The sequence below is a fragment of the Planococcus citri genome, chromosome 3 (genome assembly GCF_950023065.1).
Source record: "Planococcus citri chromosome 3, ihPlaCitr1.1, whole genome shotgun sequence".
Lineage (NCBI taxonomy): Eukaryota > Metazoa > Arthropoda > Insecta > Hemiptera > Pseudococcidae > Planococcus > Planococcus citri.
The window spans coordinates 9,134,676-9,159,001 of NC_088679.1; the positions used below are offsets into that span (position 1 = coordinate 9,134,676).

Genomic DNA, 24,326 nt, shown 5'->3' on the forward strand with positions numbered 1-24,326 from the left:
ATTTCGTTTTCCTGTACAAAATTGGAAAGCCCTTACAATCTCCGTCGAGTCTCAGCATGATCGATTTTTTTTTTAATGCTCAATTTGAACCTTCCAGTTAATTTTTTAGGGAGTTCCGATCATAATTCCAAGGTAGGTAACTAGGTATCAGTCAAATGTTCGGATTCAAGGGGATAAAACTATTATATGTATTCACAAACGATATATGTAATTTGAAATCACACAGTCACTACAGTCAGTATAAGATAAGATCAGCTGAAAAAGTCCAAATTTTGACTAGAATTTTTTTCATTTTGTTGTTTCGTACATTTTTTTTTTGTTTTATACTTTGGGCATAGTTTTGGGATGAAAATCTAGAATACCAAAGGTGGGCTTAGCCCTTTCGGCTACGAGACAAACTGACGGATAAAACTTGAAGTGCTTTAAACTGAGTAAGGTCGGTTGCTGCCCAGAACTCAAAATTTGCTGGAAATCTCACATTCAGAAAGTATTCATGTCACAAATGGCAATAAACCTTAAATTGACTATTTTTCGATTCATGACACCGAATACCATTATAAATCAAAATCAAGCCTTCTGAGGCATCTGATATTTCAATATGAAAATATTGATAACAAGCATTTTTGAAAATAGAAAAAAAGATGAGCTTAAATGAAATAAGTTTGCGTAAAAAAAGAAATTTTTGAAGAAAAATAAGGCTTGCGACTTCAGATGGTTAGTCAAACTGCAAATGTTTGAAGGTGATTGCTTGTGGGAGGATTAAAATTGATGGAAAAATCTTTGTGTTATAGAGAGCATTTTTCGAAATTTTTAAAACCCATGTCACAATTCAACGCTAATTTTCAATGAAATTCTGAAAAAAATGATATCATTTTCATTTTGTGACACATACATCTCTCTTGAGGTGATTTGCTTGGGTGAGTAAGTCACCTCAGAAGATGACTAGGTGACCTTTTGCAAGCATTTGAATTTTATGATGGATACTGTGTCATAAAGACTGCGTTCAATGAATTCATTATCTGTAAGATAACTTCTAAAAAGCAATTCCAGTAATTTCACAACATGATATTCATATTTTATTTTTATCATCTCATTATGACCAAATAGATTGAGGGCTGTATTATGACACAGTATCTATCATAAAATTCAAATGCTCGCAAAAATTCACCTAGTCATCTTCTGAGGTGACTTACTCACCCAAGCAAATCACCTCAAGAGAGATGTATGTGTCACAAAATGAAAATGATATCATTTTTTTCAGAATTTCATTGAAAATTAGCGTTGAATTGTGACATGGGTTTTAAAAATTTCGAAAAATGCTCTCTATAACACAAAGATTTTTCCATCAATTTTAATCCTCCCACAAGCAATCACCTTCAAACATTTGCAGTTTGACTAACCATCTGAAGTCGCAAGCCTTATTTTTCTTCAAAAATTTCTTTTTTTACGCAAACTTATTTCATTTAAGCTCATCTTTTTTTCTATTTTCAAAATGCTTGTTATCAATATTTTCATATTGAAATATCAGATGCCTCAGAAGGCTTGATTTTGATTTATAATGGTATTCGGTGTCATGAATCGAAAAATAGTCAATTTAAGGTTTATTGCCATTTGTGACATGAATACTTTCTGAATGTGAGATTTCCAGCAAATTTTGAGTTCTGGGCAGCAACCGACCTTACTCAGTTTAAAGCACTTCAAGTTTTATCCGTCAGTTTGTCTCGTAGCCGAAAGGGTTAAGATCAGCAAAAAAGGAGAAATATCCGCCCAATCCGTTCTGACTACTCTAATTTGTATTCAGCTAATTGAAACCCCCCAGTAGGTAAATACCTATTTTAATACGAGTTCCAAGCTTTCATTCCCATTTTTCTACATAACTCCCTTATTTATTGAGCTATAATTCATCTGGACTTAGGGGTTTCATACGTACAGGGGATCCAAAATCATTTTTGAGGATTGGAGGTTTTTTTCAACAAAAAAGTAATCATTCAAAAGTACTCTGATCAGAAATGAAACATTTTAAAAAAAATTGACCTACTCATTTTTTTGTTGATTTTTTTCGACTTTGAGGGGCTTTATAGAGAACTAACATGATTTGGGTGACCAAGGGAAGGTTTTTTTTTGTTGAAAAAGTGCTTATTTAGAAAGATTCTGCCTACCTAAGTATAAGTATAAATGAAAAATTTTCAAAAAATGTCTAAAGATGTCAATTTTTTTGTTTTTCTCGAATTTGGGGAGCTGTAACATCATTTGGGGGTCCAACAAAATATTTTTCTTGAAAAAGCGGGTATGTTGAACAATTTTAATGTGAAAATGAGATACCAGTTTTCAAAAAATTTTCCCGATTTTGATTTAGGTAGGTATTCTCATTATTTTGTGATTTTTTTCAACTCTAAGGTGCTCTTTACAAAGGGGTAAATATGGTTTGAAGAGTCGGATAAAATTTCTTTGAAAAGGGGATTATTCAGATAAATTTTGACGCAGAAACAAAAATTTTTCATAAATTGAATCTTTTTGATTTTTTTCCAACTTGGGGGACTACTAGTGCCACTTTTTACACAGGCAGGGAAAAAATACAAAATTGGGGAATTATTTTCTCACCCCAGGTAACAACTTTGGGGGTGGGAGATGAGGGGACTAAACAGTTTCTTTTGTTGCATGACTCCGAGCAAGCTAATTATGCATGCAATACTATCTATTTAGCTAGGTATCTTCTACTCTACATCAAAAGGCGATCTGACAATGCATAGGTACAAATCCTTTTGACACGTGAAGGTACAAAACAGTGGAGGTGATGAATTGGGGTTATTACGTCATTTTTTTCACTTTCAGAGTTAAAAATCGCCTTTGGTGAAGGTGGACGGCATTGTTTGCTTGTAAATTCATTTTTGGAGCGATGCTGGCTCATTGTGCGCAGTGGATTTTCAACCTAATGTGAAATGATTCTCTTAAACACACAAAAAGCTTACTTGAATAGCAATGTTGATAACGACGTTGATCAGTAAAGCTGGGCCTTCGGCGCGTAGAAATTCTAATAAACTGCCTTTATTCATGTATTCTTCCACTATGTAAACAGGCTGTTGTATGGAGCAAACTGCGTACAATGCGACTATACCCGGGTGCTTCAATGTTTTCATGGTGGCTGCTTCTTGCAAGAATGCATTATTCGACATGGTAGTATCTTTTCGGAGCATTTTAACAGCCACTTTGGTATTACGCCATATGCCTGGGAAAATTCAAAAAAATAAAATAAAATCAACAAATGAAGCTCGAATCATCAAAGTATCTACGTAGGCACAGCATAGCTGAGTCCCTTTCTCTATACTTACCGTACCACACTTCACCGAAACATCCCTGGGCCAATTTGTTTATAAATTTTATTTCCCGTCTATCGATCTCCCACTGATCCATTGGCTGTGCTTTTCGTTTACAACATGGCTGAGCCAAAAAGGGACGTGAACCTTGGATTTCTGTTGAAAACACAAACAACCATCATATTGAATGAGAAATCACTAAAATCTTCGTTGGTAAAACGAATTGTTTGGATAGTTACTCACTGTAGGCGGCAATTAAAGATTGAAGCGTTGGATACGTAGGACCCGGACCCTTAGGCCAAATATAGTGCGCTTTTTTGTGCACCCCAATTATTTTATAGTGACGAACGTAATAGTATCCTTGTGATTCATGCAAATATTTTACACTCAGCGCATATCCGTTTGGCACATTTTCGGAATTTCGGATAAGAAACGCTCCTTGAGGATTATCTTTGCTCATAAGTAGTTCTTCGGCGTCTTTACGCGTGATTTTTCCGAAGAACCAACTGGAAAAAAACACAATGTAGGTATCATTGACAGCATAAAATATGATTTGTCGAATTTAAAAGTTTCAGCTTACTCTTCCTTTTGATATAAAGTACTACCGGCCATGAATTTGACGCTTTTTCCTTTTCTCTAGTGATTAAGAGCAGAGCTGCAAAAAAAAAAAAAAAAATACAAAGTAAGAATAATTAAGAACGCAACACTTTGTACTACATAATTTTATCGACATAATTCAACAATTTATTTCCTTCAACCCTTTCTGCCAGAGGGTGGTAGGATTTATCACGAACTCTAAAATTATTCTTCACCGTCACAAGCACATACAATAGGAGACTTCAAAAAAAAAATCGAAAAAAAATCACTTGCATAGGCCTTTGAGTAACGATAAGGGAAAGTCATGGACACAATATTTCGAATACGATAAAACGAGCCAAAATGAAAATTGCTCGCAGCCTATTTTCCTTCCATAAAAATGTCTACTAAATACTCGAGCGTAGTCGACTCTCGGTTGTTGAAAAATACAGCATGGAAAAAATTGTATTCCGGGCCGAAAATCGGCCGGATACTCGAGCAACGAATGAGAGGCGAAAGCATAGTACTAACAGACTTCTTCAGCAGCTCATTTTTATATCTTCATTTACGCGAAAAAATTTTTCAATTACCTTAGATTTTACAATGTTTTCTCGCTGGTACAGTCGTCGTAACTCTTAATTAAATCCGTTATAAACGATAAAAGAAAAAGTAGTAATCCGACGAAGAGAAAAGAAGAATTTACTCGCAGCAGATAAACGCGGAGTAATTTAAAACCAGATTTACGACGCTTCGGCGCCTCGGCCTCGCACAAAACCCATCTCTGCTCCTTCATCGTGCGATATACAATACACTCAACTCGATGGTAATGGTGGTAGTCGCAGTTGATGTAATTCGGCTACATTAGAAAATGCAAAAGGTAGTAAATAAAGAGTCACACCTTTTGCCGCGTCGTCGGTCTTATACCGCTCCTGCCTCATCATCTCGAGCTCCAAAAAACAGCCCAACAAAACATTCTACGAGTAGTACCGAAATGCCAGCATCGAGAAAAAATTTACTCCTTCGGTGTTCTCAATCCACAACTAAGACCAAGTGAAGTAAGAGGAAATCCAGCTCCTATACGTAAGTCGTGTATCTTTGAAAGCGAATAACGCGTTTTCCATCCTCTTCCTCTACCTCAACCTCTCGGCAACTCGGCGCGAAAATTTATAACGCCATTTTAAGTCCGTATACATTGCATCTTGATCAGTTTTACTACCAAAGTAAAAGCTATAAAACGCAGATTCCGACGCGAAAAACAGGCAAATATTTCCACACAAACATTCGCTCTGTGGGCCTCTTTTCATCCCCCCCTTTCCACTCCCTTTGTCGATAATTCTTCTCGCGTTAGTGCCTTTTTAACCGAGTACCTATAGTACATTTTTTTTTCTTCTTTTACACGCTTTCTCGCCTACCGCACTCTTCTTGCGTCTTCCTCTTTTTTTTTCATCGTTGAATATATACGTAAGCTACGTATACGTAAGTTCTATGCTACCATACAAAAATACTTATGTACTTTTGATATAGACACACATTCGCACAACCGAGGATGGTTGTTAGCGAGTATTTTTTTCCCTCGTGTCTTTGCACCCTTTCTCTTTCTAAAATGCCTCTGTGGCTCGCAACAAGGTCTAGTTTTGATACGTTTTTACTACGTCTGTGTACTGTATGCGTATTCGTGGTGCTGATTCTTTTTCTCCTTAACAACCGTATTCTTTTTTTCACTTTATTTTTTTTTTTTACAAATCGAAAATATGCATTAAGTGTTTTTTCATACTTTGTCTGTCGTTTTTTTATGATTTAGTTTTCTTTACGTCGTACATCGTGTTATATTGAATTTGTTTCAAAATTGAAAAATCCTTTGGTTTTCAATTTTTACTTTTTTGCTTCCAATTTTCGAAATTTTTATAGGTGGGGGTCGAGGGGGAGTACATTCTTTTGAAGGTTTCAAGAGTTATTTTGTTCCTAAAGAGTTGAGAAAAATATCACAATTTTAAAGGGAAAAAAACTCAGAATGATGCAAATGATAATGTCAGAAAATCGTATTTATTACTCAGATACGAGTACCCCGCGCACAGTGGGCTGTGAGCACCCTCAAAACGCCTGAAATTCAAAAACTTACAATGAATCCTAAAACAATGCTACAGTGATATCCTCCCTACTGTTTTTGGGGTCGCAGAATACGAATTTGACAATATTTTTGTAGTGGTGGGGGGTGAGGGGGTGAAGGGGGTGGAAACTTCAAAATTTGACAATATTGATGTGTGATATGTCGAAATGTATGTTTTTGAGGGTGTAGATCACGAATCTGACAATATTTTTTTCGTAGGGGTGAATGGTGGGGGGTGAAGGGGGTAAAAACGGTGAAAATTCAAAACTTGACTATAATGATGTGTGATATGTCGAAATGTATGTTTTCGAGGGTGTAGATCACGAATTTGGCGATATTTTTTTTGTAGGGGTGAATAGTGGGGGATGAAGGGGGTGAAAAATTCAAAATTTGACAATAATGAAGTGTGATATGTCTAAATGTATGTTTTTGAGGGTGTAGATCACGAATCTGGCAACATTTTTTTCGTATGGGCGAATGGTGGGGGGTGAAGGGGGTAAAAACGGTGAAAAATTCAAAATTTGACTATAATGATGTGTGATATGTCAAAATGTACGTTTTCTAGGGTGTAGAAAGGGTGAAGGGTGGGGGATGAAGGATTTTCTGTTGGGAAGCCGTTAAAGTCCCAGTAAGAGAAAATTTGTAACATTTTAACGAAATTCACCAAGATTTTTCACTACAATCGACTATGGGGGTCGTTGGGTCACTTTCGGTCAAAAATGGCAATTGACATCTTGAAATACACTATCTCAAGTATTACCAGCCACTGGAATTTCCCGTGAGAGTACGTGAGAAAATTTGTTCTATTCCAATTTGTGCAGCCAAGTAGGAGAAAAACGGGTTTTCAAGAAGAATCTTATCTCTATAATTACTTTATAAAAACTAAAATCCAGTAAATTGATGGAAAGTACTTACTTTCAGTTGAATTATTCATACTTGGTACATTTCGACATATCACACATTATTATAGTCAAATTTTGAATTTTTCACTGTTTTACCCCCTTCACCCCCCACCATTCTTCCCTACGAAAAAAATATTGTCAGATTCGTGATCTACACCCTCAAAAACATACATTTCGACATATCACACATCAATATTGTCAAATTTTGAAGTTTCCACCCCCCTCACCCCCCACCTCTACAAAAAAAATATTGTCAAATTCGTATTCTGCGACCCCAAAAACATAAGGGAGGATATCACTGTACCATTGTTATAGGATTCATTGTAAGTTTTTGAATTTCAGGCGTTTTAAGGGTGCTCACAGCCCACTGTGGTACATACGTAGGTATTCACTAAAAATATGTATCTTACAGTGCACATTTTTGAGAAATTAATCGTTGAATTGAATTGAAACATGTATGTAAGTATGTAGATGGAAAATATAAAAATTTAAACAAAAATTGAAAAATCATTTGGGCAACTGAAATTGGAACTTTTTACATGCAACAAGCTCCATTAATGCTGCTGATTCTGGCTCTTGCAAAAGAACCTCTAGATCTGGATCCAGGATGTCCACTCATTTCTGGAAATGATCTTCCCTGACTTTTTCAGGTTTTCCAGACCAATTTCTCCAATTTTTCAGATTCTTGAAAAATGAACTACACACGCGATCAGGTAGGGGGGGAGGAGGTTGAAGTGTCAAATTTTTTCGAACATCATGAGATTCATAAGCTCCAAACATCGTTAATAGACCTACAGTTGTGCCTTTTTTTTTCAAGCATGACTGTGTGCTCAATAGGGTGGCCCTTCTTTAAACTTGGTGGGAAAATTTTTTTTTGGTTTTTCAGTTGGAAAAATCAAGATTTTAACGTGCTGAGCTCAAAAAATGTTTTAAATTTTTATTTGAACCCTCAAACATCTTTCATTAGAACTTAAAACGAATGATTGAACTGATTGGTTTTTCGAAACTAGTTATTGGTATTTTTTTCAAAAGGGTGTCTTTCTGTCTTTCCATCTGTCCGTCTTTTTGTCTTTTTGTCTTTTCGTCTTTTTGTCTCAACTCGATAAAAAGTTGTTTAATTTCAGCAAAAAGCAGAACATTTTGGCAAATAAGCCAAAACAGTCCTTTCCCCAATTTTTGCCAAAAAAGTTGAACTACGATACGAAATATTTGGAAACTTTTTGATTGAAAAAAGACTATTTTTTTTGGTAAATATTTTAGACCAAAAATTGAGAATTTTAGCGATTTCTTGCAATGAATAGGAGACTTTTGACAATTTCAGCAAAAAAAAGTTTTTTTTAGCAATTTCTGGCAAAAAACGACACGTTAGAACTATTTTATTGGACAAGAGTGGGAGTTTTCGGATGCTCAAAAGAAAAAAGAAAGAAAATTCTTGACAATTCAGGCTAAAAGTGAGACTTTTGTAAAGAGTAATCTAAACATTACCACGTGCAGGGAGTGAGGTTAGGAAATACCACTTAGACGGAATAAATCAGCCACTATGTGGACTTACCTGTTGTGTGCGGATAGCTCAAATATGTAGGCAATGCCTCGATTAATCAATGCAAAATACGTCGTCAATAAACACACTCAGACAAGTAAAAATGTATTTAATGACGCAATTACGATAAAATGTTTATGTTATGTTATGTTTTACGCTTACTTTACGACTACTTTACGACAATATTACGAATACATTGAGAACCTGAATATATTAAGTTAACATTTCAATATACACACGGGCACTCACGTTACGACATTGTTTGGCAGCTGTCTCCTCGGCCGATAGGAGACAGCTGCTGGGAGCACTCGCATCCACTATAACCGACAGCGGACGACTGGCAATGTTTCATCACTCGTAGCTCTGACGTATCTCTGCGTTACAAGGACAGATGCAGTGTTACCATATGAAGTAGACCCTAATTGTATGTTGTACACCAGGTTGGCCATATGCACTATCACATATGCCCCTCTGAGGTTTAGCTGTAATGGCCTCACCATTGGAGGAAAGCACGGATAAAAACTGGATAGCAATATGTAAACCTGTTGTCAACCTACAATTGTAGTACTTCTGCCCCCCGTACTTTCGTCGGATGTGAGTAACAGTACGGAGAAACAAAAAGTTTAATTTCTGGTTGTGTACACAAGAGAGACTTCCGCACAAGGCAGTGCCACAGTTAACCGTCAGCTGCCAATGTCCGAGGATGTTAAACAACCAACGCATTAACTAGAGAACACTTGACCTTGAACGGCGACTGCTCAAGGACACGATGACAAGGTCGTCATGAGATTAGGACGTGAAGGTACATAGGTAACAACTGTTGAGTTTGCCCTTATGACTTGACATTGTTTGCCATGAGAGGACGGAACAAAGCATTGAGATTGAATTCGAATTGAGTCTACGAAATTTACCTCAGCAGGAGTCGGTCGTATAATTTGTCTACTGAGATGAGACAATTTGCTAGCTTTGAGATTGGACATTAGTTTTAGATAAGCTGTGAGATTTTTTACAACTTAATATTAATTAACACATGAAAGTTATAAATTGTTGTTAAATTCGCATCTGGTGGTACTGCGGGTTTCGAATCATTATTAATTGTCGTCGTCGAATATCTCAGTTATGGTCGTCGAATGGAATGCTTCGTGATAGTCGTAGAAGTGAAGTGGCCTTGAATTATCGCCTCTGCACATGTACGAATGGAGCGGAATTGAATCGTGAATTGTCTTTGAATATGACCGGATCGAATAGGTTTGATGAGTTGACCTTGAGAAAATTTGATTACGGATTTTACAAATGTTACAGATATATAGAATGGTACAATATACAAGTTTTCGAAAATGAACGAAATACGGATGAAAATGATAAATGACAAATTGTGAATTACAGTTATTAAAATTAAAAACGGACTATTACATGGTTATAATGATTCATACATGACAGAAGACGAATATACTAAATCAAATATAAAAAGATAGTGGAAAATAGACAAAAAATTGTTATCAATGATTTGGAACATTAAAAGAGATAAAATTATAGTATAAAAAAGAAAAATTACAAATAAATCAAAAAAAAAAAAATTTTCAAATGTGAAATTACACAAAATTCATTGAAGTTTTGATGATGAAAATTAAACAATCTTAATACTAATGGAAAAATAAAAAATGAAAAAATTCTTTGATAAAAAATAAAAGGTTTAAAAATATACAAACTCTTATAATAAAAAAAAAATTTGCTGTTTACAGCCTTCCTCACTTGAGAAGAAAGGGCATCGGCGTGAGATTGGCCAGTATATATTGAGATCATTAAGGTCGTTTGAGATTAGAGCTTCTGAATCAGCTTCACCTCCAATTCTGTTCCGAATTGTCGTGGTTGACAATCGTTGAGTTTTTGGAATTGTGAGACTTCGTCAGGTAGGTATGACGGTATTCCGGTCAGATAGCGGCAGTAAGTTACGCTGTTAGACCAGTTCAGAATTGGAGGGATAGCGATCAGGAATTTGACCTTCAAGGTGGGAACGGAGAATTGGTGTGTCCGTGTTGACCTTGGATGTTAAAATGATCTTCGTCGGTTTCGACGATACAGTTTTGTTCATTGAGAGCTTTGGAACATGAACATGACCTTGTAAGAGAGATCGAAGGATGGAATTACTCTTCTTCGGTGTCATGAGTTCGAAATTCATGTCCAAAGTCTTTGATGTAGTGTTATATGGACTTTGAATTTGTCTAGGTGTTCTTCTCGATCTTGAACGAGATACTCTAGACTCTGAAGACTTTTGAGATGGTATTTGATTGTATTGTACTACACCTTGATTCGTGTTAGTGTCAATCACCACGTGTTTAGGTGAAATTGTCTTGTTTGGGTATAGAGAGTCTTGGTCGGTAAGTTGATCGACATTCGAGATTGGCTCATCGGATTGTAAATCCGAATTACTTGCCCCAGTATACTGTGCGCTGGCTGCTGGCTCTGAGTTGGCTGTTGGAATAGCAGTATTTCGTGAAGTAACGTCTTTTAGCGCTTGTGAGATGGTAAGTTTAGGTTCGTACTCCGAATCTGAGGATTCAGTTGAGGCTTCCTGAGCATCGGTGATTGCCGAAAAGAGGTCAGGAATTAGACCATGAACTCGGTATTCACCTTTGACCTTGGGAATTAGAGCTTCACGAATGCGATTGCTGATGTATAGATAATAATACTTCGGATAGTAGGGTCCGATTTTATCCATCACAGCTGAGATCTCATTTTCCGTGAGGTTTCGAATAAGATGGTCAGCTATTTCATAAGAAAAGCCTTTATCTTGTCCCCAATCTTGATTGATGATAGTTAAGATGTTGTTGACTTGAGTCTCAGTCTGAGATGAGTGAATAATCGGAGGAAAGACATACAGCTCTTTGACATAACTTTTGAGACATAGTCTTATGAGATCATACCACTACTGGATGAAAATAGAGTCGCTCATATTTTGCTGTATGTCGTATGTACCAATGGCAATGAGTAACTTCGAAGGGAGGCCTTCAAGAGATGCCAAGGTACTGACTAAATCGGTGATCGACATTTGTCGATTGTACAAATCCGGGTGTAGGGTTTTACCAAATGGTTCACCCTGACATAGGTACTGGGCAAGAGCAACAGCATGCCCGTCTCCAACAATTAGCACATTGTGAGCAAAGATGACAGATAACTGCTCATAGTTGGTACATGAGATCCCTGCTAGCGTGAAATAGCTAGGGTATATATTTCGAGGGTAAAATGGCGCAAGTTTGTTTGGATCGGTTTGAAAGCGATCGTGAAATGCTTGTGCGTTTTCTTCACATGCTTCGCCTGAGTTGGCGGAAGAGTATGCTTTTTGTAACTGTTGGAGCGCGGAAACTACTGCGCTTTGTGGTATTTTTGCCTTAAGTGGCGACATATTCTTCGGTTGTTCGATAAGTATAACCGGGTCGCTTGGTTGTTTGAGTAATTCAACCTGACTTTTTTGTCCATTAGCCGCCAAATGTGTTTGGTTTTTCACATTTTGGTTAGCTTGCTTAGCCTGAGAGGGCTGGACAGTATGACATTCGGAGATTTTCAAGGACAGTAATGCCGGTATGTTTGCACTACTCGTGACCTTGAGTTTCTTCGGTCGTCTGAGTACTACAACCTGGTGTGCAAGAGTGTCGGAAGACATTGACGATGGAGTTTTTGCACTTTGTGGAGTCTCTGCCTGAGATGGAGGCGTATTCTCCGGTTGTTTCAGTACTTCAACCGGGTGTGTATGCTCAGCATTGTCCTGTTTCGATTTAGTATTGTCGTAAACAATACTAAGTTGGTTAAATCGATTGTTAAGTTTATCGAATTGATTTTGGACCGAACGGAGTGTTGTTTCCGTACTACTAAGCAGATCCGTCAATGACACATGGCTTGTTTGAGTTTCGTCATGGTCCTTCGACGTAGATGCTATCGTATGTGTACGAGGTCTGAGTATGGGTTCCAACTTAAAAAGTTGGGTAAACAAGTTGGTGTTTTCACAACCACTATGTGCACAACATGAGAGTCCACTATTCGAGTTTAGTTCACGATGTCTCTTCGTGAGGCAACTAAGATGGTATAAGTGTGCACAAGGAGCTGTGTAAATTTTATCATCAAATTCGAGATTGTGAAGGGGGAGCTTGAGTGTTATAGCCTCCTCCTTCTTCACGGGACTGACAGATGTTAGAGGTTGTATGCATGCCTCACAAAGGATATCCAGTAATGGTTCCATCACTGATTTTGAGGTTGTCGCATGAGATTGCCACTAGTCTCTAAATCATCTGCCCCTCGCGAACGTAAGAGTTCAAAATCGGGCAATTGAGACTGGTAAGACAGGCAAGCAAATCTAGGTGAAAGGGAAAAGAAAAATAATCAAGAAAAAACAAAGAAGAGAGTAAATAGGAAAATCGAAAATAGAAAATACAATAGGATATGATTAGAATAATTAAAAAAGAAAGAAAGAGAAAGAGAGAAAAATTTAAATAAAAAGAAAAATCTAAAGAAGAAAAGAAGAAAGATAATTTTGCAACAAACGACAGTACTTGTGCAATAGCCGGAACACAGGAATAATTAAAAAATTTAGGGTCAGGAATATTTTATCCCAATTAACCGATATATCGAAGTTCGAATTATTGCAGTTTATCTTGCCACGAAAGCGTTGGCTTTCATCAAAAATGCGCTTTTAGTCATCGGTAAACAACTCGTTTTGTGGTTGGATTGTTCCCGCGTAATTGTCCGGATTCGAAATACAACGAATATGCTACGTACCTTTACGCAATAACGAGTAGTTTCAAGGTTAAACGAGGTATACGCAAAGAGCACATGGTAAGGACAGGAGGTCTTCGAAATAAATTATACTGAATAAAAATATGACAACGTGATCGCGATAACTCCTTGTAAAAGCGAGGTGTTCATGCCATGGTGGCTAGATGGAAAATGATTCGTGGAACGGAGTTTGATTTGGAATTATACATTTCGCAATCACGTGATAGTATGGCTGTCCTGGTGCCGGAGTGTCCGGAAAAAGTAACGACCTGGCGACTATAGATAAGCTGGTATTGGAATATAAAAGGGATAGAATTCTGAGCAAGACTACCGCGTATTAACCGTCGAAACTGTTGTTTCGAAATATTACAAATATTGATGGAAATACTTGCCTGTCCTACTATCGAGACAAAGGACAATTTGGCGGGTATTTTCGAACATTGAGTGTTTGTTCGTCATCTTGTATCATCTTGCGCAATGGAGTGTTGCAACATCACGATGCAACAGGGGTGACCTTGAAACATATGGTAAAATGAGTTTTTTGTGAAGTATGGTCTGAGCTTGCCCCTGGATTGACATAATCGGGTATACAGGTGGTCAGAGACTTCAAGGTCGTGTTTGAGTACTTGCACTTCTGAAATTTTGAGTCTTCAGAAATTATATCGAAGGATTATATACCGATCTAGATGGCCTTGGTGTTGAGTATTGCCATTTTTTGTATTTAACCTTGAAAAGATGTTATTGGTCTGTGTCAACTTGTAGCTGAATCGCCGAAGTCTATGTTATAAGCGCCTGTGAGTCGTATATGAGTATTTGTTTATTTAAATAAACTGGACACTTCTGTTTCATCAAGACGGGGCTCACCAGCTCCACATAGTTCGTCTTGTGATTGACCTTGAACAAAAGTCTACGGAGAGTTTCGAAGTGTCCGAATTGAGATGGTTTGGCGAACTTGGCATGACTACGCTATGTGATTGACAACAGAAAATTTTGAGATTTTGCCATCGAATGCCCCTCACGAATGTAATTAATTCGTAAGCATTTACCATGAGGTTTTGGCAATAAATATGAGGTTGGGATCCACGGGTTGGAACAATAGATCTCCCGCCAACTGATCACGAGTGATTACATGTGATACTTGTCGACAACACCTCACAATATTTAGGAAGGGATAAAATTTTGACATGTTTGAGATTTCGCATGTACGGAAAAATAGATCTCATAGACCGAACTTTCACGGAAAGTTGGAGACAGTCTGATTTCCAAGATCTGATTTCCTGTGTGAAAGAAAGTTCAATTCTGAGGTCTGATACCTTGAGTAATGGACTCAGACAGAGGTATCTCTCGGATTTGAAGTCTCCGAATGTTCATGATGAAATGGAATGGAAGTGATGACCTTGAGCAAAAACTGACATCATCTTGGCCGTATACGTGAGATTTGTTGCCTCGAATAGTACCGTTACTGAAATGAACGGACTGGGCTTCAATAAGTTTGACAATGTCAAGTGATGGTATGAGACTGGCCAAGATGTATGAATCAGGTCAACCGATTTTGCGAGAGATTGCTAGTGCAATATATTAAAGTTGAATTTTTCGAGTTTATACTAAATCGGGAACGACAGGTTACATCACATTCCATAATTGGAGTTCTTAGCGCCAATCCAATGAGGAATATGCGCCGGTCATGTTATTACCGGAGTTCAAGGTCGTAATATATGTTGATCGAAGTTTTCCATGGATGCCAAATGAGTGTACAAATGGGCAATCCAAATGTATCGATCGATCGTAAATAATTAAGAACATCCGATAATAATGGTTTTTTCAAGGTCGCTGACAATGTGCATCGTTATCGATGTTTCCTACTGTATTCCACCGCAGTATACCGCAGTATGTCAACAGAGATTGAACGATTAACGATGTGGTTTATATTGACTTGTACCAGCAAGATGGTGGTAAGCATTTGAGTTGTGACCTTGAAGTTCAGAATTGAGTGTACCGTGTGAAAAATCATCACGTGAGATGTACGATGACAGTCGTACTCCTTTAATAAGGATAATATCGATGATCGGTACACTCTTAATGACAACATTAGGAAGTTTGTATGTGTCGATTGCCTGAGATAAACGAGAATCTCCTAATTGTCGACACATATTAGTAGCATTCATCCGGAAATAGATGGTGATTTCTTTGGACATGTGTCCTTTCAAGTTGGTGACCTTGTACCATATGAGAGTTTGCACAATAATGTTGGTGCATAAGTGGTATGGTCTTGACTAATTGGTTAATTTCCGGAATGAATATGCTATGACCTTGGGTGCCCATTTCTACGTGAACGTACGTGTTATAATCGTGCAATCTCGAAATAAGTGGCACTTACATAAGTGTGGAGGATAAGTAAACCAGTGATGAGAATCATATGGATCATACTCATGCCCCTGTCCGTCACTGTAGAAACAGGTGTAGGTGTTGCGTCATAATCAGTGTTATACGGATGTGTGTCCTTGAGTGTCTCGATCACATTGAGATCTATGAGACTGCGATTGCAGTTTTCAGGACACGCATCCGCGATATCGATCTGGGAAGATTGAGACATTACCGTAATTTTATCGGTGCTCTCAGAATTCAGGTCTGAAATGACCTTGATTGAGAAGTCATTTTTCATATGTGTATATGAATGAGCTTTGACGTGTGAATTATCTTTTTTAGCTCTTTGATGTTGGGGAATTGCCTGAATTGCATAGCATGTCTGATTGTGTGTATAAGAAAGCACCGATTTATGCGGGTAATATTTCCCAAATTTTTCGGAACATTAGAATCTGAAGTTAATACGCGATACGCGTATAACTGTAAAATAACTCACTGTAACGACCGAGGATGCATCAGAAACGTGGTTAAAGAACGAGCACGAAACAACAACTGCGGATGATGAGAGGTGCGCTCGAAGTATAGCTGAACCATTATGAAGTGCGCGGGCAGTGTGTTCGTTCGGTGTGTGGCCTTGAAATACGAGTGTAAGTTCGTAGGTTGAGTTGGTCTATTATATCGGCACCAGATGATGCAACATCCAGTGGCCTTGAAATTACGAATTCTGACTTGTAAACTAAGTCTCAATTCGTTTACAATGACCTTGATGCGTGAATTAGCTGTAAATATAGCCGCACACAAAATTTGGCTCGTTTCTAATGTCTTTCTTTCTTGAGTGGATAAGGGATCATGGTGGTAATTAACGTATTGCAACGTTATGTGACCACACCCTTGAACACCTCGTGTTTGAGTTAATGTAATCATTGCCATGCATCCTGAGTGTTGTGTGATGCAATGTTGCGCAATATTCAACAATGGTTCCAACGGTGAGAATCGTTGGTTAGCCATGTTGTTTGACGAATTATCTGAGAATTCGGCGGGAACATCGCCTTCACATAATGGGTGTTGTATGATGCAACCTTTGATGTGGTTGCATAGTTGGACAATGAGGTAAGTTCTTTTTTTTGTTCAACTTTGATCGAAGTTTATACTCGTCTGTGCTACGAATTTTAACTTCTTTATATAGTTGCACAGTACAAAGCCATATTCTGATCTTTTGAGTTTTTTATCGATCATGGCGGGCTTTGACCTTGAGATATAATATCAATGTGAATTGATATAGACGAGTTGACATACAACTTTGGAAAGCTTCGTGTTTAGCTTTTGAGATGTTAATGAGTAGTGGTATCGTAGTGTGAAGGGCTACGTAACCATGAGTTACGACTTCGAGTTCTGAGTCCTTTTACGTGGCATGAGTGATGTTGCCACGTGACTGCATAAGATGGGCAAGTATGATGTTCTTTGTCCAATTCTATGGCTTTATTTTTATATTTTTTAATTTTATAATTTTTTTTGTCTAAGATCTTAATCTCAGAGGATCGTCAAGGTCGTAGGATATGATATTGGAAAGAAGGGAACTCTCTTACAGGATAAGGGAAGTTGATTTATAGCCTCCGTTGGTCAACAGTTGCATTTGAGCATTGGTCGCGATCCTCTGCTCGAAAATGCAGTAGATGACCTTGAAAAGAGAAATGGGTGTCTGCAAAGAGACTAATCATAATATGACTTTGACGAGAGTTTTGGAATAATTTTCTTTGTTCTTTCACGCGGAGAATAAGTTCTGCGGATCGAAACAAAGAAGTGATAAAGAATGAGAGGGAGATTTGTGCCACGTGTAACAGTGGGTACAAATGAGGGATTTACGAAGTTTAGGAGATAATTTACGGGTTCTATAGGCTTTGGAATTGGCCTTTTTATTGTACCACGTGGTCTGAAGTTTGACCTTGGGAATACTTGAAAACGTGGTAGGATGGGGAAAGAGCTGTAATAAATCTCTATGGAATCTCTAGTCGCAATTAATGCTCGTAAGTTGGCTTCGAGAGTAGCCTGTTTGCTTTTTCAAGTAGTCAAAAGTTGCGTTACAGGTATACAAACAACCATGTCAAGAACCTTGACCTTGAAAAATCGAATGCAAACTTGAGATTATAAGGAGCAAATCGAAAATATACGACCAGAATTGGGAATGGGGTTTGTTTCTTTGTTCTTTCATAGAGAGGAGACTCCTATGAAAAGATACAACGAAAATAAGGGTTTGAAAATAGATTTGCACCACGTGTGACCTTGAAAATCGTCACTGCGTGAGTGCCTATTTGGATTGGGGAATTTAACGGAAAATAGGATAGAAAAGGGTAAATGGGAGCGTGAAGAGATCACGTGGTCACAGAAGTGTAAAGGGCTACGTGACCATGCTTTCTCGCACAATGGGAGTTAGATGATGCAATCTGACGCAATATGTTCGGTTTCGATAACGAATTGTATATGTGCTCGGCGCGCTAAGAGTCATTACGCACAATAGGTGTTACATGATGCAATATTGCGACATATTGAGTCAGAGACGAAATGAAGTTTATGGATCCAAGGTCATTCGAAACGAAGAGAAATGCGTATCTCGCTTTACTACGCTAAAATTAATGCGTGTATTGCCGCGATGGAATCCAACATTACTCCGAAACGGACATTGTCAGAAACTGGTGACCTTGGCACGGACTAATTGGAAACGTAGTTCCAGAGAAAGGAAAACAATAAGGGTGGGATTTAAGCTGGTGAAAGCTTAAAAAGGAAACGTTTTCTCCACCACGTAGTCACATAGAAATATGACCTTGAAATTGTGCAAAGTGGTATCTGAGAAAAACGGAACAAAGAGGGAGGGATTTAAGCTGGTATGAGCTTAAAATGGAATTGTTTTCTCTACCACGTGGTCAAATGAAAGTTTGACCTTGAAATTATACAAACGTGGTTTCTGAGAGAAACAAAACAAAGAAGATAGGGAATGACCTTGACTACCTCGTGTTCATCAAAAAGATGAACTTTTTCGAGATTAAGGAGAATTATCAACTCGTAAGTGGCCTTGAGATTGGCCTATCTGTCGTTTCCTTCGGTAGAAGCTGCGTTTCTGTCGATACGCGTAACCGACTTCGTCACACTTTCTGACCTTGAGGAAATACGGCAGACGATGGAATTTAAAACTGAGTTGAAATTCAACTCTTAGTGTTTTTATGTTGTTTTATTCAAGCTTGAAATCGCTTGACTTCACCATTGTCACCTTTTTTCCAGTCAAAGAGAGTATGACCTTGAAAAGCGAACAATGTGGTTTTGGTTTAAGGATGACTTTATGACCTGATTCCAGCCCCAGAAAGGAGCCTACCATCCTTTTCTTTCGGTGTAAAGTGTTTTTTCCGCGGAAGTGATCTTCCACACACTTTAACCTTGAGGAAAGGTGGATGACAAGTATAAAATCGCCCTTGAAATTGCCGTGACAACAGCCTTCCTTGTTCTTTCCATTGAAATGATCAACACAAACAAGGGTAATATAGAAACTGAGAGTTTCCGAAGGGGGGGAAAAGATTTGCACCACTTGTGACCTTGACAGTCAGTCACTTGTGTGTACAAATCTGAACACAGAGGGTGGGAAATTAGTTCGGGCGCCAATGTAAAGAGTAATCTAAACATTACCACGTGCAGGGAGTGAGGTTAGGAAATACCACTTAGACGGAATAAATCAGCCACTATGTGGACTTACCTGTTGTGTGCGGATAGCTCAAATATGTAGGCAATGCCTCGATTAATCAATGCAAAATACGTCGTCAATAAACACACTCATACAAGTAAAAATGTATTTAATGACGCAATTACGATAAAATGTTTATGTTATGTTATGTTTTACGCTTACTTTACGACTACTTTACAACAATATTACGAATACATTGAGAACCTGAATATATTAAGTTAACATTTCAATATACACACGGGCACTCACGTTACGACATTGTTTGGCAGCTGTCTCCTCGGCCGATAGGAGACAGCTGCTGGGAGCACTCGCATCCACTATAACCGACAGCGGACGACTGGCAATGTTTCATCACTCGTAGCTCTGACGGAGCTCCGCGTTACAAGGACAGATGCAGTGTTACCATATGAAGTAGACCCTAATTGTATGTTGTACACCAGGTTGGCCATATGCACTATCACACTTTTTTGCTATTTTTGACAGAAAAAACAAGACTTCCACAACAATTTCAGTAAAAGGCAAGGCTTCTTAACCATATTTTTTTATCAAAAAAGCTAAACATTTTAGCGCTAAAGAGCGAGATTTATTAATGATACTCAATACTCAATACTCATAACTCAATAAGTTGATAAAATGCAAAACTTCAGCAATTTTTGCAAAAAACAAGACTTTCTGGGAATTTATGACAAGACAGACTGACCAGCGAAAAAATTGCCTGGGCAAAGCGAGACGAAGGTGATTTTTTTCATTACGAGAAATGGAAAAATCTGTTTGAAGTAACCTTTCACAAAATTCCCTGACTTTTGAGTAAAAACCGTTGTAAATTTCCAAACTTCCCTGACTTTTCCAGACTAACCAAATTCCCTGACTTTTCCAGGTTTGTGGACACCCTGTGGATCGCACAGCCATTGATTTTATTATTTTTTCCGCGCTTTAAAAAAAACTCACACAGGTAAATCAAAAAAATTTCAAATGTCCAAATGCAAAATTGGGAGTTGTACGAGGTTTTAAATTTTCCAAAATGGTTCAAAATTACACAAATTAATGAAATTTGATGCGAATAGAAGAAACCATCATTTCTGGTATGGACTAACTTTTTTTTTTCAAAATAGACCTACACATTTCAACCTGTCAAAAGTGGTCTACAAAACGCCTTGGCAGTGACTAATGAGATAATGATTTGGAAAGATTCACCAAGTTATCGCCACCCAATTGCACCAATTCGAATTGAGTTCAAAAACCTCACTAATTTTTTTCCCATTCCCGTCAAAAATGCTCCTCAAAACGCGTTGGTAGATTTGCGCATATTTTTATCAGGGCATGAAACTAATAAACCAGTTTACAGAAAACATTTCAGCTGCACAAATGAGAAATTGGGTTGCTACTGGATTTTAAAATTTTCAAAATGAATTGGGTGATGAAAAAATGACGTTCGAAACTTACTTATGTGTAGGTAATTTAATGAAAGCTTAAATGATTTCAAGATTTATTTTTCTTTGTTTCTTTGTACAATTTTCAACATGTTTTTACAATATTGCGCGAGTTGTTAAAATGTTTCAAAAATTGTAAAATAATCACAGAAAAAAATCAATTAAAATTATTATTCAAAATCACCATAAACAATTTAAAAAGCATACCTAATCGCATGTTTTGAAATTTTATATTTAAGAAAAAAATAATGAGCTCAAAAAACACGTTTTCTCAGTTACTCGTATATATTGTACAGGGTGTCCATTATTTTTGACAAGTTTTTCCCCTGACTTTTCCAGGTTTTTCAGAACAATTTTCCAGATTGTTTTTTCCAATAAAAATTCTGACGCAAAAACAAAAAATGGTATAATGAACTGATTTTTTTCAACGGTGGGGGGCTACCTGAACCACTTTTTTGCAGATAGGGGAAAAATCAAAAATAAGGAAACTTTTTAACAACTTTGGGGACATGAGGTGGAAAATTCCAACTTTGCAAAACAAGGTATAGATACAACTACCTATGCATGTAATGTACAATGTACGTGGAATAAAAGGCAAAAATATACTTACGGAATTTGGAGTAAATTTAAGGCAGCAGGATAAAGTTTTGGGAATTTTATTCGTTAGGCAACCGCGAAAACACACAATAATTTGACTAGTTTTGTGCATCATACAAGTACGCTACAAGCTCCATATGGAAGAATAGTCAGCAGGTCGACTTCAGCGATGGAATTAAAGTAAAGAATAGAGGGGGACAGTGGTAGAATGAAGCACGTTGAATCATATCCTCTTGCCTCACATAGCTTTATTTTCGTGCGTTTTGCTGTACGAGTATTTGTAGCGCATAGTTTGGCATATTTTGTACATAGTAAAATGTGGTTCCTTAACCGAAGGTTTTAATGAAATTTTGCGAATAAATACAAATACCCGACGAGCCCCATCCCTCTCCCTCCCCAGTGACAAGTGAGATATGCAAGGCAGAGTGCAGGTATAAGTTGGCGAGTAGATATGTATAGTGACGAGTTGTGGTAGAGCTCACACAAGGCGACGGTAATGACGTGCCACGTGCCATAGGCACGTTATTCAGGTACGTACAAATATGCATGTAGATGTACCTGTAGTATAATGAAAATCAGATTTTCCATATGGCGAGATATGGTAGAAGGAAACGGTGGAGAGAGCTAGAAAGAAAGAGAAAGAGAGACGATGAAGAAGACTATAGGTATTGATTAAAATACGCTCGCATTTAAACGTTAAAATGTTAATTACAACGAAATGTCTAGCTTTTAATTAAAGCACACTTTCATAACCGGCTACATAAAAGATAATGTCTTTGTCAGGGTGCCGCACCCCCGCTTCGTCTGCCCTTCACCACGCATACGCACATAGTATACCCGATACGATACCTACCTACCGTGAAAGAGCCAAAGAGGTGGGATGGCGCAGGGTGGGCGAAAGAGCTTTAAATCTATTTAATATAATATTTTATACTGTGTAGTCGTTGCTCGATACATGTAGCAAGCGGTACCCAGTGTGTAATATTTTCCAAAGTTATGGTAGGTGTACGATCACGCAGAGCGCAGGGTTCCAAAAGAGACACGCAGCGTATAGTATAGCTCGAAACCTAGAGAGAGAAAAATACACGTAAAGAGGTGTTCTGCACCTACTTGTGTTTCTCTCGTCATTTTGAGCTGGATGATGAACATGCAGAGGGTGGTGGCTGAAAGGATCTTTCAAAGAGATGTATGTTGTATGTGTAGCTGTGTATGGTATAGCATATAGTATGTATAATTGGCACGATGATGAAAAACCTCGTGTAAAATTAGGTTAAAATATACGTGTAGTGTAGTATACTACTACTATATTATAGTCTGTAGAGTGTACGCGATTTCGACGTTGACGTGAAATTTTGTCGTCTTGTTGAATGGGGAATTTGATTAACACTTTCTGCGTGTTTGAATGTGCGTCTGTGTATACGTGCCCCTTGTACGAGTGTGACTTTACACTGGGATATATGTATAGCTTTCATTTCAATGACGATTTTTCGCTGAGAGAACTTTCTAAAGGGAATTGAAATATCTCTCGTATGTTCAGAGTGTAAGATTCCGACTGAATTTCTGAGCGATTTCTTATTTCTTTTGAGTATAAGGTTGGCCGAATCATTGATGGGTTACTACAGGAATGTGAAATCAACGAGAATTTGAATCTGATCAGCGTTGGGAATGATCTTATGAAAAGTGATTTATTTGAATCGGAGTTCGAATTGATCTAAATTCTCATCTGAATATTTGAACTACTAAGGTATCTATGGGTCACAAACTCCGTAAGAAATTATTGGAAATAGAACTGCTTGATCACCAAGTCGCTAATAACTAATTTTGTTCATTTTTTTTCGCCCAAGCATTACCTAGGAAACTTCCAAGATCGATTTTTCGTTAAACATGAATCTTTTACGAACGATCGGTTATTCACTTTTTGTGAAACATTTGCATAGAAATTGATCGGTTTGCATAGCGAGTAAGCGAATCAAATCAAATCATTTACCTATACGAACGATAATTGGTGATTGAATAAATTGATTGATTTCTTGGTGAATCATTCGCAAACGGATCTAATAATTTTTAGTGAATCATTCACGAACGAATTGATTAATTGTTGATGAATCATTCGCGAACGAATTGAATTATTTTTGGTATTTTAGTGAATTATTTGTGAACGAATTGATTTATTGTTGATGAATCATTCGTGAACGAATTGATCAATTGTTGATGGATCATTCACGAACAAGTTGAATAATTTTTGGCGAATCATTCGCGAACGAACCGAATACTCCTTGATGAATCATTCGTGAACAATAAATTGTGAAATTGATAAATTGTTGATGAATCATTCACGAACGAATTAAATAATTTTTGGTGAATTAATCGCGAACAAATTGATTAGGTAATTTGTTGGTGAATCATTCGCGAAGGAGTTGAATTATTTTTGGTATTTTGATGAATCATTTGTGAACGAATTGATTAATTATAATTGTTGATGAATCATTCACGAACGAATTGAATAATTTTTGGTGGATCATTCGCGAACGATTTTATCAATTTTTTCACGAATCATTCGGAATTGCAAACCAACTGAATCCTTCATGGTGAGTGGTGACTCATTCGTGAACGAATTGATCAATTGTTGATGGATCATTCACGAACGAGTTGAATAATTTTTGGTGAATCATTCGCGAACGAATTTAATGCTCCTTGGTGAATCATTCGTGAACAATAATTTGTGAAACTGATAAATTGTTGATGAATCATTCTCACACAAATTAAATAATTTTTGGTGAATTAATCGCGAACAAATTAATCAATTTGTTGGTGAATCATTCACGAAGGAGTTGAATTATTTTTGGTATTTTGGTGAATCATTAGTGAACAAATTGATTAATTGTTGATGAATCATTCGCGAACGAATTGAATAATTTTTGGCGAATCATTCGCGAACAAATTGAATACTCCTTGGTGAATCATTCGTGTACAAGAAATTGTAAAATTGATGAATTGTTGGT

At 37.4% G+C, this 24,326-nt stretch overlaps 2 protein-coding genes across 4 annotated transcripts in view; one reads left to right on the top strand and one right to left on the bottom strand.

The window, feature by feature from the left end:
• LOC135840158 (neuroligin-4, X-linked-like) overlaps positions 1-24,326 on the top strand; it is a 642,239-nt gene that overhangs the window by 510,800 nt on the left and 107,113 nt on the right. The gene's annotated exons all lie outside the window — the stretch shown is intronic.
• The window catches only part of LOC135840164 (tyrosine-protein kinase Src64B-like), a 69,896-nt gene that overhangs the window by 1,519 nt on the left and 44,051 nt on the right, over positions 1-24,326 (bottom strand). The window contains exons 1-5 of one of the 2 annotated variants that reach the window (XM_065356549.1): positions 21,338-21,478; positions 3,895-3,969; positions 3,558-3,820; positions 3,330-3,470; positions 2,970-3,226 (exon numbers count right to left, since the gene is read on the bottom strand). In XM_065356549.1, coding sequence (XP_065212621.1) covers positions 2,970-3,226; positions 3,330-3,470; positions 3,558-3,820; positions 3,895-3,926 — 693 coding nt within the window. In that variant the 5' untranslated portion in view covers positions 3,927-3,969; positions 21,338-21,478. Of the gene's footprint in view, positions 1-2,969; positions 3,227-3,329; positions 3,471-3,557; positions 3,821-3,894; positions 3,970-21,337; positions 21,479-24,326 lie in introns of those variants that run through there. The other variant, XM_065356548.1, reaches the window with a different exon arrangement.